This window comes from Rhinolophus sinicus, linkage group LG02 (assembly GCF_036562045.2).
Source record: "Rhinolophus sinicus isolate RSC01 linkage group LG02, ASM3656204v1, whole genome shotgun sequence".
NCBI classification, from domain to species: domain Eukaryota; kingdom Metazoa; phylum Chordata; class Mammalia; order Chiroptera; family Rhinolophidae; genus Rhinolophus; species Rhinolophus sinicus.
The window spans coordinates 95,043,438-95,058,840 of NC_133752.1; the positions used below are offsets into that span (position 1 = coordinate 95,043,438).

Sequence of the window (15,403 nt, forward strand, 5' to 3'; positions counted from 1 at the left end):
TATAACCTCCAAATAGTTTGCAAAATTCTTCTGAGCGGGTTTATAAATTGAATTTTATGAGTTTCTAAAAGAGTCTGTGGCCCCAAAATATTAAGAATCACTGTTCCATTTGGATGCTAAATGAGGTGGCTCTCTTAGGCCTGTCACACCACACTCTGTAAGCTGGCCAGCTGGGCTGGGCTGTGACTAGTGCTAGGACCTGTGCAGTCTGCAACTGCAAAGCTTAGCAATGGAAAGCATATGGCTGCCTTTGAGGTCTCCACTGAGTGCTTGAGTCTCAGGCATGCTGAGTGAACTTCTGAGAGCTTTCTTTTGATTCCATGAAGTGGGTGGGGGAAAAAACAAACCATTACTGGAATTAACTGAACTTATTTTCTGTTTGAATTATCTGATGACATGGGATAAAACACATGGCATCCTCCAATGCTTGTGAAGTTCTTTTTTTGTTAAAAGAACCAACCCATTAATAGCTATTGCTTCACTTTTCACACATGTCCATGGAAACTTGGAATAAAAAATGAGCAACTAGTCATTTGATCTAAATGAAAAATCATGTTTCCAAAATAATCTATAAATAAATGCATCTGTGAAGCTGCACAGTTAAATTGTCATCTTTGGGCAATCTCAAAATAACTGCTGCTTCTTCAGAAATTTGTATCTTCATATGGTTTTCATGCACTTGATAATACCATTACATTCATAGTGGATGAACCAACAGGATGTTCCAAGAGAATGCCGGGTGTTGAAAAATTGCTCTGGGAGCCATCTTTCCCTTTTGCAGTTGCAAGCAAATTATTACTGCTGCTTCTTCCTTTTGTTCTGGAGTAGTTGAACTATGGGCCTGTGCTAAGCCTACATCATTCAAGACAGGCACTTAAATTACTTTCTTAAACCTTTTTATCAAAATGAAGCTACTGTCTTCTTTGACCTGCCAGTTTGTATTTAGTTCAACGAGGCCATATAACAGAGGCTTATTTAATGACATCAGTTAAAGAGAGAGTTCATCATGATACTTGTGAGAAGTAAGTAGCCTTCGAAGCCCAGACTTCACGTTACTTAAGGCAATCTGAATTGCATACCATCGTAGGAAAAGGTTGATGTAAAAACTATGCAAGGTCAAGAATAAATTAGATGGTCAAAAATATACAACCAAAAATTGTGAATACGTATGCAATAAAAACAGTTTTCAAAAAAGTACTCCAGGAAGTTAGGTGCTGGCAGTTCTGAAACAACCGAACATTGTAGGTGTCACACTATTTCACTAGAACACGTTCATGTGGCCCAACCATAGGTAGGCATTTCTATTCATTTGTCATGTCTGAGACTGTTCTCTGTTGAGAAAGGAGACAGAGATCAATATTGTGTTTAAAGTGGTGGAAGTAGCAGCTTATCCATCATTTCTGCTGATTTAACCTCAAAAGAACAAAGATTCTTTGAACAATCTGGTGTCAAAAAAGCACAATAACAAATGATCAACAGTGCCACCAATTTGTAAGAGCTGCCAGTGTTAGTGAGTCATCCACTGAGCCATAAGGAAATGCTTTAGTGGGTAGCGCTTCTAGATCTGTTGTTGAAAGGATTTAGGCTAAACTCATATCCAGAAGGGAATTTCATGGCACAGAGAATCCTCTGTGAAAACTTTTAACGTATTTGAGCAGACCAAGGCATGGTGTTACATACAGATGCAGCAAGGTGGCCTCTCCCTGGGGGAGCAAATCCTTCCTGCAGAGAAGGAAGAGGGGCAGAAGAGTACACAGAGCATGAATCTTCTTGACTTAACGGTCAGTATTGCTGCAGAATCTTTGAAGTATATGGAAGGTTACTGTGTATACTAAATGGAGAATGCACTTAGAGATCAATAAACCCAGGAATATTTTCCTTCAAGCACGTAGAAAGAGGAGACTTTGGTATGGCTTTCCAAGCAATACACACTGGACTCATAAGAGTGAGAAGAGACTACCAACACACTCTTCCAGAGGGTGCACATCTGAACAGTTCACCAGAACACTCGGAAGGATGGATCTAAATATTATGTCAAGGCTATGATTTCTTAACCTGTGGAGATAATGTATTTTTTAAAATGAGTTTCAACTATAAAATGATGTCCTCCACCATGGGATACAACACTTCCCAGAAGCTCAATTATTCTTTTGTACGTCAAGCCTATTCACACACATATAGCTGCTGTAATTTCGCTGACCCTCATTTAGCAATTTTAAACAGAAACAGGTTGACAAACAGCCACATCCCTGAATCCCACAGGAAAAGGTGTCCAGTACAAGGCAAGAACATTCAGCGATTAATGAGGAAGAATTCATCCAGCAAATTCTGCTTCGGCTGCTGCAAAATGAACTTTTTAAAAATTCTGGTAATGCTGATTTGGGATTACAGACAAAGATAATTGACCAAGAAGAGAAATTGCAAAACTAAAGTAGCATCTCTGCTTTATTTCTCAGAAGAAGGGAGTTAGGCTGGCAAAGAGGAAGTGGGGTCATACCTGTCTAGCCTTAATCACGCTCATATAAATAATACAAAAGTGAACTTTAAAAAAAAAATCGATATACTTATCTCTAAGCATTTTTGATAATAAAATGGAAGGTAAACAAGATGCATTAATCCAAAAAAGGCTGAGGATAATTCTTTCTTGTGTTCGGTGTTGTAAGTTTTATTAAAATGCAAAAATACCTTCCCATCAAAACAGCCACAAAAAATAATTACTATTACAGAATAAACAAGTGCAGGGCACAGTAAGTCAACTTTACCGATATGTGTTCCAGGCACATTTTGCACTTTCGTGGTTATTTTTTCTAGTGTTTTGGAAGGTAGCATAATAGCTCAGTGACCAAGGAGCAGAGTCTAGAGTCTGTCTGGAATTAAGGGCTTGGGTGTGAAACCTGGCCCCACCATTCACTTGCTGTGTGGTTTTGAGCCTCAATTTCCTTATCTGTAAAATTAAATAACAATAGAACCTATCTCATAAGAGACTATTCAGTAGATATGGCCACTATTATTATTCCTGACAAACGTTAATATTCTGTTTCTTGTTTTGTAGATGATGTTAAAAAGTTGTTAAGAGAGTTAGATGTCATGAACTCTGTTATTGCTCTGCTCGCTCCAGAAGGTAACTTGGCATCCATGATGCATTTCAGAAGTGACACTGCTTTATTTTTCACATTTGATTGTACTGCTTATTGAAAATAGTTTATGAAATACCAATTGTGAATTGTCATTAAAATCTCTCAAACCAAGATAAGCTCCACCAAGGTAAAATTTGTGGAGCCTGGTTTTCAAAACATGCTGTAAAGTAATGATTGAGTAGGCATTTAGCATACTTGTGTTATTTACTTTTGATATGCAGAAGAAGTAGTTATCCACGAGTTTGCTAGTCTTTGCCTGGCAAACATGTCTGCGGAGTACACCAGCAAAGTGCAAATATTTGAACATGGTGGATTAGAGCCTCTCATCAGACTGCTGAGCAGCCCAGACCCTGACGTGAAGAAGAATTCTATTGAGTGCATTTACAACTTGGTCCAGGTAAAATTAATTTCTAAAAACCTGTTTTGACCAAAGCTGATTACAGAGTTTCTTTTCCCATAAAAAAAAAAAGGGCGGGGGGGAAGCTTAAAATGCTCCAGTTTTGATTCATCGGTTCTTCTTGGTACTATTTAATAGTTGTCATTCAGAGAAAACGTAATGGAAATTTAGTGTAGATTCCTTTCAGTTTTCACATTTTATAAGTAATTGTCTCCCATTAAAGGGCATTTTAGAAATGTATTTAAATTTTAAAAGAATGGAATGGTTTATAAATTAAGGCAGGAGTATGCTAGGTAAAATGCATTTCTTCTGAAATAGAAAATCTAATATTCATGTTGAAGTAGGTTAGACCTCGGCAGTTACCAAACAGTCTAGTGTTGGTGATCTAAGCACATTGGATGCAATATACGCCCTAGTCAGTGTACCAAGATTTTGGATTAAGCTTATTTATTGGTGAAAATCTAGTGAGTTGAGTATGCTGAACAGCACTCATTGTTCACAATCTCAAGATGGTACCTGTCTGTGCTGCTTTCCTTTGTGATGGAAAGAAACTGCCCCCCTTCTCCTCCACCACTTGTCCTGTCCCCTGCCCCCCACCAGCATCCCACCTCACAACACAACATTCACACTCTCACACCCACGGCAGGTCAGCTCCCTGACACTATGGACACCCTTCTCTGCTTCTTTTCCTGCTCAGGTTTTTGAGCAGTTCCCAAGCACGTTTGGTCAGCTTTAGATCAACTGAAAATACAAAAACACCAATTTAAGTAGCCAGCAGTAAGTGAAAGGACAAGATGGTGAAGCAAAGGGAGGGTTCATTGAGAGACCAAGTATCTAGACAAATCCTATAGAAAAACGGAAACAAATGGATTCATGCCGAAGGCAGCAAAAGCATACATTCCTGGCCTGAGTCCTTGCCCCTTGGTGGACACTGACTGATGTTACCCTCACTCTCCCCAAAAGAGACATCCTGAAGGGAAGGCTCAGCTTTGTCTCCCTTCCGATGCCTTTAGGCTTTCCCTCATCCAGTGGGTCTAGATAATCCCATAAATGTGTTTGTTTTCCATCCCAAGACTCCTTATAGCTCTATTTCCCTATATTTTTAATCAAATGGAAACAAAAAGATTCACCTCCACTATTATTCATAACAGAAGTGCTAGTTAATGATACTGTATTAAGGGGGAAGATGAGGGGATTAGAAAACACAGTCAGTAACCACAAGATGGCCACGGGGATACAAAAGTCAATTTGGGGAATGTAATCAATAATGTTGTAAAGATTTTGTAGGGTGTCCAATGGACACTTGTCTCATTAGGGAGACCACCTCAGGGATGATGTAGATGCCTGACCACTGCACTGTACACCTGAAGCTAAAGCTGAACAATAATGAATGTCAACTACGATTTTATATATATATGTACATATATATATATATATATATGTGCATATATATATATATATATATACACATATATATGTATATGTATATATATGTATACTTACAAGAAGCGGAGTACAGCATTAGGAATAGAGACAGTGGAAATGTAATGGCTGTGTGCCATGTCAGAGGGATAGTGGATGGGATGGGGGAGGGGGGTTGTCACTGTGTGAGGAATATAAATGATAAATGTCTCACTATTACATTGTTTTGTGCACCTGAAACTGATAGGAAAAAAATCAAATTCAAAGTTCAACTTCAAAAAAAAAAAAAGAAAGAATAATACTATATGAATTTCCTAGAACTGTTGTAACAAAGTACCACAAACCACTGGCTTCAAATAACAGGAATTTATTCCCTCACAGTTCTGGAGGCTGGAAGTCTAAAGTCACGGTGTCAGCAGGGCCATGGTCCCTCTGCAACTTTGAGTAGAATCTTTCCTGGCCTCTGCTCACTTCCTGCGGTGGCCGTAGAGCCTTGGTTTGCAGCTACAGCACTGCAATCTCTCCCACTGTCATTTCTCTCTCCTATTTTTATAAAGACATCACTCTTATAAGGACACCGTTAAGTACCCATCCTACTCTTCTATGATCTTAACTTAATTATATCTGCAATGACCCTGTCTCCAAATAAAGTCACATTTTGAGGTCCTGAAGATCCTGACTTCAACATATATTTGGGGGAGGGATTCAATTCAACCCCCAAAAAAAACAGCCACCTACAATTTTTATGTTGGAAGGAAGCTGAGTATTAGAGAGTAGTTGAAGGATGGATAGAGGAAAGCTAAGCTATAGGTGGGGCCTTTTCCACTGTTAATACTATTTTCATTTAAAATGTCATGATGTAGCAGTCATAGTTCGGGGGATTTTCATGGCTTTTTGCCTTGCTTTCTCCATTTCTCACCCCAACCAACCCCTTGCTTCCCAGCTCACACACACAGAATTACAGATCTATAATGCAGAGTAACTTGTCTAGACTCCAATGACCGCTTGGTATTGTAAATGTCTTAAATAAAGGTCGTGGTCTGAACTAAACTGGATGTAAATTTGCATGCACAGGGCCACCAATGGCACTGTGTGCATATAAGAATTTCATACACAATCCATTTGAATGAAGATAATAAGGAATTGATGCCATCATTTCATTTCATCAAATACTATTTAAAATAGGATATAGAATGTGAAAAGAATTTCATTATGCATAGATTTTTTTATAACATTGTTTACAGTAATAGGAATTTGCTGTATAATAAAAAACAATAGATATGGGAAAAATTGTAGATCAGGTCTATTTCCTGTTATTGACAATGTCTGCAGAGTGAAAAATGAATATTTTGGTGCTGTAAATTGAGGGTTTGCTTATTTGTGTTTGTACATTATTTTGGAAGGGAATCTGGAATACAAGATTTGAAAATTATAATTTATAATGTTCTTTGTTAGGAAACAGAATCTCTCCATTGTTGAGACTGTGTTTTGCTTTAAAAATTACTTATTTGATTATTTGTATTTCATGGCAGGATTTTCAGTGTCGAGCTACATTTCCAGAACTAAATGCAATCCCTTCTATATTAGAGCTCTTGAAGTCAGAATATCCAATTATTCAATTGTTGGCTCTCAAAACCTTAGGTGTTATTACAAATGATAAGGAGTCACGAGCAATGCTAAGAGACAATCAAGGGATAGACCACCTTATTAAGATCCTGGAAACTAAGGTATTTATAATGTTCTTTCAACTGTCTACAACAAAGTGTATCTCTCCTAAATGTTGTTATAAAATACAAATTGTAGAGTATTTTTTGAAAATGAAATTTTATTATATTTAAGCATGGTACTAAGTATAATGGACTAATTTGCTTCTCACTACATAGTTTATCAGCATGATTAAATCAGACTAATGATAAAGGCCATTATAAAACAATTTTTAAAATATTATGGGAGGTTTCTCAAAATATTAAAAATAGAACTACCATATGATTCAGTAATTCCACTTCTGGGTATCTACCTGGAGAAAACAAAAACACTAATTTGAAAAGATATATGCAACCCCATGTTCATTGCAGCATTATTTACAATAGCATCAATTACAAGATATGGAAACAACCTAAATGTCCATAGATGGATATACACACACGATGGAATATTATTCAGCCATAAAAAAGAATGAAATCTTGCCATTTGTAACAATGTGGATGGACACCAAGGATATTATGCTAACTGAAATAAGTCAGACAGAGAAAGACAGATACCAATGATCTCGTTTATATGTGAAATCTCAACAAAAACAAAAAACCAAGATCATAGATACAGAGAACAGACTAATGGTTGCCAAAGGCAGGGGTTGGGTGTGGGCGAAATGGGTGAAGGGGGTCAAAAGATACAAACCTCCAGTTATAAAATAACTCCTGGGACTATAATATACAGCATGGTAACTGTAGTTAATACTGTATTGCCTATTTGAAAGTGATTAAGAGAACAGATTTTAAAAATTATCATCATATGAAAAAAATTGTACTATGTATATTGACTAGACTTATTGTGGTGATCATTTTGTAATATTTACAAATATAGAATCATTATGTTGTATACTTAAAATTAATATGATGTTATATGTAAATTATACCTCAATTAAAATCTTTGGGTTTAGAAGATTTTTTTAAATTGTTGTTTATGACCATCATGACTTCCTGAAATGCCTAGAATTAGTCTTTTAAACTTTGTCTGTCATAGTTTGCTCTAGGGTAACGAAAAAAGAGTAATTTACCCCACATTATGGAGGGTAATCAGCTTTACTCAGCCTACTGATTTAAATATTAATTTCATTTAAAAAATTAATTTTTTAGATCTAGAATAATCCAAGTATCTGGACACCATGGTCTAGCCAAGTTAAAACATAAAAATTAACCATCACAAGGTGATCCCTTGTCAGTTTAGCACCCATACGCAGCTCCTTAAATCATACTTAATTTCCAAATAAAGACAATAACAAGGTCATATTTCTGCCTAACACGATACAACTATCCTGCTTACAACTGAAAATGCACTGACTCTTCTCCCAGAAGAGGATGTAAAGTCCTTGGATAATGTTTACTCTTGTCCTTGATATCTTGTAACTTAAATGCTATGATGTAAAATTAACAGCACTTAAATATTAGTTTATAAAGTCAATGCATCTTATGTTATGTAAGGGGATAAAAGAGGGAAGAAAACAAAGATGTTTCATATACACGTACATATTCATAAGAAAATAAGGAAGAAATCCTCGTTATAATTACAGCCTCTTTTCTGTAACTGGTCACATGGTCATAGTTGGTATTTGCAACTCCTTATTCCACTGCCCATTCCATATCCCTTTGCCCTCAGCAGATGCCTCTGCTCATCTTGGTTGTTTGCCTGGTGGAGTGACCCATCATCATTCCTGAGGGGTCTAGGCCATTAGTAGTCCTGCCTGGATTGGATCATTATAGTTTTCCATCGACTTTCATCTTAAGGCATGTAATACTAGGAGACACCTTAAGGGATCTGCTGTATTCCAGATATGCTCTTCCTCACCTCTGTTGTGGAGCAGCAGTCTGATTTCCCCTTGGTGGACAGGATCAATCACCCAGCCAGCACAGTAACTCCTTTCTTTGCCTGCTGATTTAGAGGCATGAGCAGCCCAAAGTGGCCGGGTGGCCATCTTAATGGAATCACTCTCGTGTCTCCTCAGGGAAGCATTCCTTTGGAACTAAAACCTCTAGGTTAGCAGAGCATAAGGCCAAGGAGACAGGAAGCAAAAATTTTGCTAGGGGGTCACTAGAGGTAATAATGAGAGATGCCACTCCCATTTCCACCTCTTGATTCCTGGGCCCATGAACTCTGGCTATGGGAGAAGCAGCGCCATATATTGGACACTGATTCAGAACCTATACTGGAAAACCTTGAACTATACTGAAGCCTCCTGGAGAAACTTGTCCCCAGGTCTACGAGGTATTGCCACCTAGCTGGCCCTGTAACTGAGTCTTTAAAGGGCCATTCTATCAAGCCAGCTGCTTTAGGATGGTGGGAACCAGAGTAAGACCAGTGAATTCCATGAGCGTGGGCCCAGTGTCACACTTCTTTTGCTGCGGAGTGAGCTCCTTGCCCAGAAGCGATGCTGTGTGAAATACCATGACGGTGGTGCATCCTTGCTGTGTCTCTCTCACTTGAAGGATGTCTATCTTAAATTTCTAGCTGTTTAGGTAAGGCTGCAGTTTTCCACTTCTATGGGGATTTGGAAGACTCTTTAGGGAAGAAAGCCATCCACTCACAATACTTTCCTTATCAGTTGGAGATTTTAAGGATTATACTTCAGCTTCTGTCTGCTTTTTCAAAAAGTATTTTCTTCATAACTACAAAGAAAAAAATGGCAATAACTATGTACCTATCAATAATCACTTTAAATGTAAATGGATTAAATGCTCCAATCAAAAGACATAGGGTGGCTGAGTGGATAAGAAAGCAAGACCCTTGTATATGCTGTATACAAGAGACTCACCTCAGATCAAAAGACACACACAGGCTGAAAGTGAAGGGTTGGAATAAGATATTCCACGCAAATGGAAATGAGAAAAAAGCTGGAGTTGCAATACTTATATCTGACAAAATAGACTTTAAAATGAAGAATATATTAAAAGACAAAGATGGGCACTACATAATAATAAAGGGATCGATCCTACAAGAGAACATAACCCTAGTAATCATCTATTCACCCAACATAGGAGTACCTAAATATATAAAACAGATATTGACTGACATAAAGACAGAGATCAACAGTAACACTATCATAGTAGGGGACTTCAACACACCTCTGACAAAAAGGGACAGGTCTTCCAGACAGAAAATCAATATGGAAACAATGGCATTAAATGACACATTGGACCACTTGGATTTAATCGATATTTTCACAGCATTTCACCCCAAAGCTACAGAATACATGTTCTTCTCAAGCGCACATGGAACATTTTCCAAGACAGACCATATGTTAGGCCACAAAACAAGTCTTGATAAATTTAAGAAAATTGAAATCATACCAATTGTCTTCTCTGACCACAGTGCTATGAAATTAGAAATGAACTACAGGAAAAAAACTGGAAGACACACCAATTCATGGAGGCTGAATAATATGTTACTAAATAATGAATGGGTCAACCATGAGACGAAGGAAGAAATCAAAAGATATCTCAAGACAAACAAAAATGAAAACATAATGACCCAAAATCTATGGGATGCAGAGAAAGTCGTCCTAAGAGGGAAATTCATAGCACTGCAGGCCTACTAAAAGAACCAAGAAAAGTCACTAATCAACAGTTTATCTTCACACTTAAGGGATCTGGGAAAAGAACAGCAAAATAAACCCAAAGGGAGTACAAGGAAGGAGATAATAAAGATCAGAGTGGAAATAAATGAAATAGAAACCAGAAAAATAATACAACAATACAAAAGATCAATGAATCCAAGAGTTGGTTTTTAGAGAAGATAAACAAAATTCACTCATCAAAAAAGAGAGAACCCAAATTAATAAAATCAGAAATGAAAGAGGAGAAGTGATAACAGACACCACAGAACTACAAAAAGTTTTAAGAAATTACTATGAGCAACTATATGCCAACAAATTAGACAATCTGGAAGAAACAGACAACTTTCCAAAAGCATACAACCTTCCAATACTAACTCAAAAAGAAACAGAAAACCTGAATAGACTGATTACCACTAGGGAAATTGAATCAGTAATCAACAAGCTCCCAACGAACAAAAGCCCTGGACCAGATGGCTTTATAGATGAAATTTACAAAGCATTCAAAAAATAATTATCACCTATTCTCCTCAAGCTATTCCAAAAAATCCAGAAGGAGGGAAGGCTCCCAAATACTTTTTACAAGGCCACTATCACTCTGATCCCAAAATCAGACAAAGACATTACAAAAAAAGAAAACTATAGGCCAATATCCCTAATGAACATAACGCAAAAATCCTCAACAAAATATTAGCGAACAGAATTCAGCAATACATTAAAAAGATCATACACCATGATCAAGTGGAATTCATTCCTGGTATGCAAGGGTGGTTCAACATCTGCAAATCAATTATTGTGATACATCACATTAACAAAATGAAAAATAATACCAATAATAAAATGTCAGGAGTTGAAAATAAGAAAACAATCTCATTTGCAATTGCTTCATAGACTATAAAATACCTGGGAATAAATTTAACCAAAGAAGTAAAAGATCTGTACTCAGAAAATTATAAGACACTGAAGAGAGCAATTAAAGAAGATACAAATAGATAGAAACACATACCATGCTCATGGATAGGAAGAATTAATATAGTTAAAATGTCCATACTGCCTAAGGCAATATACGGATTCAACGCAATTCTTATTAAACTACCAAGGACATTTTTCACAGAAATAGAACATACAATCCTAAAATTTATATGGAACCATAAAAGACCCCGGATAGCCTCGGCAATCTTGAGAAATAAAAACAAAGTGGGAGGTATAACGATACCTGACATCAAATTATACTACAAGGCTACAGAAATCAAAACAGCATGGTACTGGCATAAAAACAGACACATAGATCAATGGAACAGAATAGAGAGTCCAGAAATAAATCCATGCCTACATGGTCATTTAATCTACGACAATGGAAGCAAGAACTTACAGTGGGGTAAAGACAGTCTATTCAATAAATGGTACTGGGAAACCTGGACAGACACATGCAAAAAAAAATGAAGCTGGACCACCTCCTTGCACCATATACCAGAATAAATTCAAAATGGATTAAAAACTTAAATGTAAGATCTGAAACCATAAAACTCCTAGAAGAAAATATAGGAAGAAACTTTACAGACATTACCCAGAGTAAGATTTTTACTGATATATCCCCTTGGGCAAGGGAAGTAAGAGAGAAAATAAACATGTGGGATTACATCAAACTAAAAAGTTTTTTCACAGCAAAGGAAACCATCAAGAAAACAAAAAGGGATCCTACTGATTGGGAGACCATATTTGCCAATGATAAATCTGATAAGGGGTTAATATCCAAAATTTATAAAAAACTCACCTCCAAAAAACAAACAACCCAATTAAAAAATGGGCAGAGGGCATGAAAAGACATTTTCTAAAGAGGACATACAGATGGCAAACAGACATAAGAAAAAATGCTCAACCTCACAAATCTTTAGAGAAATGCAAATAAAAACCACAATGAGGTACCACTTCACCCCAGTCAAAATGGTTATCGTCAAAAATCAACAAACAACAAGTGCTGGAGAGGATGTGGAGAAAAGGGAACCCTTGTGCACTGTTGGTGGGATTGCAGATTGGTGCAGCCACTATGGAAAACAGTGGAGATATCTCAAAAAACTGAAAATGGAACTACCTTATGACCCAGCAATTCCACTCCTAGGTAGCTATCCAGAGAAATCCAAAACTCTAATTTGAAAAACTTTATGCACCCCAATGTTTATTGCAGCACTATATACAATAGCCAAGTCATGGAAACAACCGAAATGCCCATCAGTAGACGACTGGATTAAGAAATTGTGGTACAGGGGGCCAGCCCGGTGGCTCAGGCAGTTAGAGCTCCATGCTCCTAACTCTGAAGGCTGCCGGTTTGATTCCCACATGGGCCAGTGGGCTCTCAACCACAAGGTTGCCAGTTCGATTCCTCGACTCCCGCAAGGGATGGTGGGCAGCACCCCCTGCAACTAAAATTGAACACGGCAGCTTGAGCTGAGCTGCCGCTGAGGTTCAACTAGCAATGGCAACTGGACCTGGAGCTGAGCTGTGCCCTCCACAACCAAGACTGAAAGAACAACAACTTGAAGCTGAACAGCACCCTCCACAACTAAGATTGAAAGGACAACAACTTGACTTGGAAAAAAGGCCTGGAAGTACACACTGTTCCCCAATAAAGTCCTGTTCCCCTTCTCCAATAAAAAAAAAAAGAAAGAAATTGTGGTACATTTATACAATTGAATATTATGCAGCCATAAAGAATAATGAAATCTTACCATTTGCAACAATATGGATGGACCTAGAGAACACGCTAAGTGAAATAAATCAGCCAGAGAAAGACAAACACCATATGATCTCATTTATATGTGGAATCTAAAGAAAAGAATAAATGAATGAACTAATCAGAAACAGTCTCAGAGATATAGAGGAAAAACTGAGGGTTGCTAGATGGGAGGGGGGGTGGGGATAAGGGGGAAGGTGAGGGGATTAGAAAGCACAATCAGTAACCACAAGATTGCCACGGGAATACAAAAGTCAATTTGGGGAATATAATCAATAATGTTGTAAAGATTTTGTAGGGTATCCAATGGACACTTGTCCCATTAGGGAGACCACCTCAGGGATGATGTAGATGCCTGATCACTGCGCTGTACACCTGAAGCTGAAGCTGAACAATAATGAATGTCAACTACAATTTTATATGTTTATATAGTTACAAGAAGTGGAGTACAGCATTAGGAATAGAAACAGTGGAAATGTAATGGCTGTATGTGATGTCAGAGGGGTAGTAGGTGTGGGGAGCGGGGTTATCACTGTGTGAGGGATATAAATGATAAATGTCTATTACATTGTTTTGTACGCCTGAAACTAATGAAAACAAATATTTTCTTCAGATCTTAAAATTGTTGGTGGTGGAAGGTTGTATGAGCACCTTCACTTGGATACCATTACTGAAAGTTTCCAGTAATTATTTTTATCTATAAAACACTTTGGAGTAGGGGGAATGAGAAAAGATGGGGCAAAGGGTTAGGGAGAGTGATGTGATAGTAATAAATAGACCTGTTTCCTTGAGCCTCTGTCCCAACAAAATTAATTACATTATGTTCTGACTGACCTTAGTCCCTCTTACAGTAAATTTTGGAAAGTATACATTTTTTTAGTACAACTTTCTAAAGTTGTGTTTGCTTTTATTATTAGGAATTGAATGACTTGCATATAGAAGTGCTTTCAGTGGTAGCCAATTGCCTTGAAGATATGGATACGGTGGTACTGATTCAGCAGACAGGAGGTCTTAAGAAGCTCCTGACATTTGCAGAAAACTCTACAATTCCTGATATTCAGAAGAATGCAGCAAAAGCAATTACTATAGCAGCTTATAATCGTATGTCTCATTTTATATTAACTATACATCCATACTCCCTCTTGTATTTTTTCTTTTGATTAGTAGTACTAACAGACACTAGAGTATTTGTCTGCTTTTTAAATGACCACTTGAGAATAGTGCTATACATATTATTTAAGGCCAAAATTAACCTCAATGACAGCGAGTTCGAGGAGGGATTGCTTTGTTAAGGATATAATAAACTCAATACGATTTAATTGTAACCCTATCTTTTTTAAACGATTCAATCCTAAATTACGTTTTAAGCCTTTGTTTCTCTTAATTTTGGATTTATGCAGAATGTATGCAATGCTTGTGATCCATAAAACAGTGTTTCAATAAATCCATTTGGAACGGTATCTATACAGTAATTTCAAGTTTGAGCTGGAGTCAGCATCATGTTATAGAGTTGTGAAAAATAGTATGCTCATACTATATACATAATACAATTTTCATCTCAGTGGCAAGCTGTGTTGACATAAATCTGTAAAATATGAGAGATTAATTATATCACAAGCACCAAAGATGAAATTATGGTTTTAATTTATGTATATTTGGAGTATTTTACTTAGCAAATGATGTGACTTTATTTTCCCCCATCCACATCACTCCTCACATAAATGATGACAACTTTGACTAGTTTAAGTGATTTATACTCTAAACATATGTACTCATATTTGTATATATATATATATGTGTGTATGTTATAGGAAACATTTCCTTTTCAACCCATATTGGATTTCTCAAGGCAAAGTTTCAAAACACGAAGCCAAATTTCATTGTCCAGTACATGGTAGATATAGAGTGGTCTTGTGAGTTATGCTGTAAAATTAAGGTTCTTAATATTGGCAAAAGTTGGTTGATTCAGCGTTCTGTGGAACTAGACCATATCATATCTGGTCAGTTCTTTTTCCATCTATCCCAGGCCTTCTTCGCTATTTGAGACCCAAAGAGACAGAGCAGTGGGAAGATAGGGACATTCTCACATCTAAGATTTTTGCATACATCAACTTCTTTTCGGATTAATGAAGTTTAGCCATTGGAAGATTGTTCCAGCCCCTCGTAAGTCTCATGAGTTTACCACCCATCATATGATGCAGTAGTGGAAATAGCACCGCAGGGAGAGTTCCTGGCGTTCTAGTTCTATCTCTAGTCCCATTACTGGCACTGCACTGACCTAAGTATGTGACTATAAATAAGTGAACTATAGAGTCTCTGGATCTATTTATTAATGATTTATTGAACCACCCACTTGGTGTAAATAAACCAAGAACAGGCAAATAAACAGG

The 15,403-nt window shown here is 37.2% G+C and overlaps 1 protein-coding gene across 1 annotated transcript in view; it reads left to right on the forward strand.

Moving 5' to 3' along the window:
- Positions 1-15,403, forward strand: part of ARMC3 (armadillo repeat containing 3) — a 78,273-nt gene that overhangs the window by 19,992 nt on the left and 42,878 nt on the right. The window contains exons 5-8 of the mRNA XM_074324839.1: positions 3,053-3,121; positions 3,359-3,534; positions 6,489-6,683; positions 13,931-14,114. Coding sequence (XP_074180940.1) covers positions 3,053-3,121; positions 3,359-3,534; positions 6,489-6,683; positions 13,931-14,114 — 624 coding nt within the window. The remainder of the gene's footprint in view (positions 1-3,052; positions 3,122-3,358; positions 3,535-6,488; positions 6,684-13,930; positions 14,115-15,403) is intronic.